Here is a 2689-nt window from a genome sequence, read left to right on the forward strand (position 1 = left end):
CCTCAAGCGTAGGCTAAAGTGTGCTGTTCACACCGGGAGTTGGGCTTGCCTTCATTTTGGTCAGAAGGGAGCAGGCAGCACCTTACCCAGTGCACTATTTACAGAGCATCTTAAAATAAATAATTTAGAGAGAATCCTACTCGGGAGGCTCTAACATTTGTACATGATTATTGTACAAGGTTAAAAATAAATAAGGCAATATCATACAGTCTTATCACAAATAAAAAGGAAATTGTTGACCAAACCCCAAGGAACGTTATGGCTGAACACGGCCCCTGTGCCCACAGGAAGCAGGTAGGGTTTGGAGCTGCTGATGATGAAGGTGGTTCTGCTCATCGAAGGGGAGACCTCGCCGTTTCAGAACAGCTGAGGCCCCGATGGCTTCCCGAGGTGGCGGTGACGGGGGGCCACGCGTCCCGTGGCTTTGCCAACCCACGTGGGGATCCCGCGACTCTGTGGACCCAAGGTCCCAGCACAGCAAGGCTGGGATCTCACCCCAGGCTCAGCGTCCATTTCGCTCAAGTCGATGTGAATTCAGAGCCCGTGGCTGTGGGAGCAACGACTGCTTCCTCACTGGCTGATGGCTGGGCCATCCTCACCTTCGACCAACTGCAGCCCCTCATCTTTAAACAGAAACCTCATGCTCAGAATATTCCTGACTGCCTACCTGCCTCATCCACTTCTAAGGGGCCATGTGATCACATTGGTCACACTGAGTTAACTCACGTGGCCCAGGATCCTCTCTGCAGCTTACAGCCTGCACCCTGAATGGAGCGCCCCCTTTGCTGGGTGACAGAGCATATTCGCAGTGTCATGCTCCAACATGCCGTCCACCTCCTCCCACCGTGCCCTGGGTGGAAGCTCGGCCATGGTGAGCAGATGGGCAGCAGGACCCTGGACAGCATCTCAGCCCCACGGCTTGGCACAGATGTGCAAACCCACAGAAGCCATGTGCTCTGGAGACGACTTGGTTCTGCCCTGTCTGTAGGAGGCGGGTGACCACTCAGCCAGGGTGCATCTGAGGAAAGACTGTCCACCTGCCCGCCTCTGTCACTGGCCCATCCACACTGGCTAAGCGGCCGACTCTGTTGGCTACTCGCCCCCACAGTCATAAGACACATGCCCAAAATGGGGGGAGCCCAGAGGACATGGGGTTCAGTCCAAAGTGAGCCCCTGTTCCAATACAGCAAAGTCAGAACCCCCAGGGAGGGGGTAGAGCCCTTGGAGACCAGAGAAGAGAGGGACACCCAGGCTGCTGACTCTGCCAAGCAGGGCTCCCCTGAACCACAGGACCTCCCCCAGATGCTGTCAAAGCTCTGGGTCTCAGATGGACATCCCCCCCACATTGACTTGCCTGCCCAGAACCTTCCCTCCAGTTTCAAGCTGCCCTCCTCCCTGCGGTCAAAAGTCAAGGTCTCCACGTCCAGCTATTTCCAGACAGTTCCTTCCTACTGGCCCTCCTGCACCCCTGCCCCCTGTAACAGCATATTCCAGCATGGTCATGCTCCTCATCTCCATGGCAACCACAGAGATATACCGGTAGGAGATTCCCAGACTTGCACAGAATTATTTGCAGTCACTTTCCCTGCAAATTAGAGCAGGGACATCTAAACTGACAGCCATGAATGCCAAAACTCCACATCCAGGGGACCGGTTCTGCTGGAGGAACACCTTCCATCCAGGAAGAAGCTTTCTCATGCTTGTGAGGTTCACTTATCTTCAAAGTCAACGAAGCCTTGCACTGCTGTTCAGCATACAGGAACCCAAGGTGCCACGGTAGAGAGGTAAGAAATGACACCAACCACCTTCTCTCCTTTGAACAAACAGTGGCGTGGGCAGAAAAGGGAATGTCCAGGTTTCACAGGAGCTGATGCACTCAGGCGAGGCAGGTGGAGAACGCAGAGGCAGAACATGAACTATGCTGGTCACAGAGATGTGGCTGCAGGGCCCCCAGGAATTCCAGAAGACCCACAGACCCTCTGACTCTCAGCGAAAACTCAATCTGAAGAAAGCCAGTGGCCACCACCACGCATGCAGTGGGACAGGGGCTTCTCAATTCTTCCCAAACCATCCCCTAAGGCCTGTACAGCTCTGCCCTGCTGAGAGAGTCCTGACTCCCACTCCGGGCTCTGCAGGCCACTGCCCAGGGCTGGAGCTGCCCCCATGGGACCCACACTGCTGGGCTGACGCTGATCCATCTCAGGGCACAAGGTGGGCGCCCCAGTCACTCTGCCAGCCAGACCTCTGAGGCTCTCACTGTAGCCTATGGCCCTGGAGAATGTCCTGAAGGTTCTGACACCTGGAGCTGACCCAGCCAACCTCCCTCTGCCACTGAGGTGAGGACAAAGCAAACACAGTCGCCGCTAAAACCTCGGTGTCCGTGCGGTCAGGGTTCGCCCCTCACCCGACTCACTGCTGGACTCACTGCCCAGCTGCTTCAAGTCATGCCTGGACTGTGCCCCTTCCCCAGCCCAGTCACCGGCTCCCAGCCCTGCTCTGCTGGCTGGGCTGGTCCCTGGGGGAGCCCCAAAGACCCCCAATACCTCAAGCATTTGTGCCCTGTGCCCCGAGCGGCTGGCATGGGCTCCACTAAGCCTCCTTCCCAGAGGCTCCAGGGGGCAGGTGTTGGCCTGGGGGGCCTGGGGCAAGCCCCGAGCCCTGCAGAGCCCCTGGCCCAGCTCCAACTGGG

General features: G+C 57.1%; 1 protein-coding gene across 1 annotated transcript in view; it reads right to left on the reverse strand.

Moving 5' to 3' along the window:
- Window positions 1-228: 228 nt before the first annotated feature.
- ADCY1 (adenylate cyclase 1 (brain)) overlaps window positions 229-2689 on the reverse strand; it is a 144349-nt gene continuing 141888 nt past the window's right edge. The window contains exon 29 of the mRNA XM_010829109.1: window positions 229-2689. This exon is cut by the window's right edge and continues 18 nt beyond it. Within this exon, the coding sequence (XP_010827411.1) occupies window positions 2590-2689 (100 nt within the window). The 3' untranslated portion in view covers window positions 229-2589.

The sequence above is a fragment of the Bison bison genome, unplaced genomic scaffold (assembly GCF_000754665.1).
Source record: "Bison bison bison isolate TAMUID 2011002044 unplaced genomic scaffold, Bison_UMD1.0 scf7180017864499, whole genome shotgun sequence".
NCBI classification, from domain to species: Eukaryota; Metazoa; Chordata; class Mammalia; order Artiodactyla; family Bovidae; genus Bison; species Bison bison.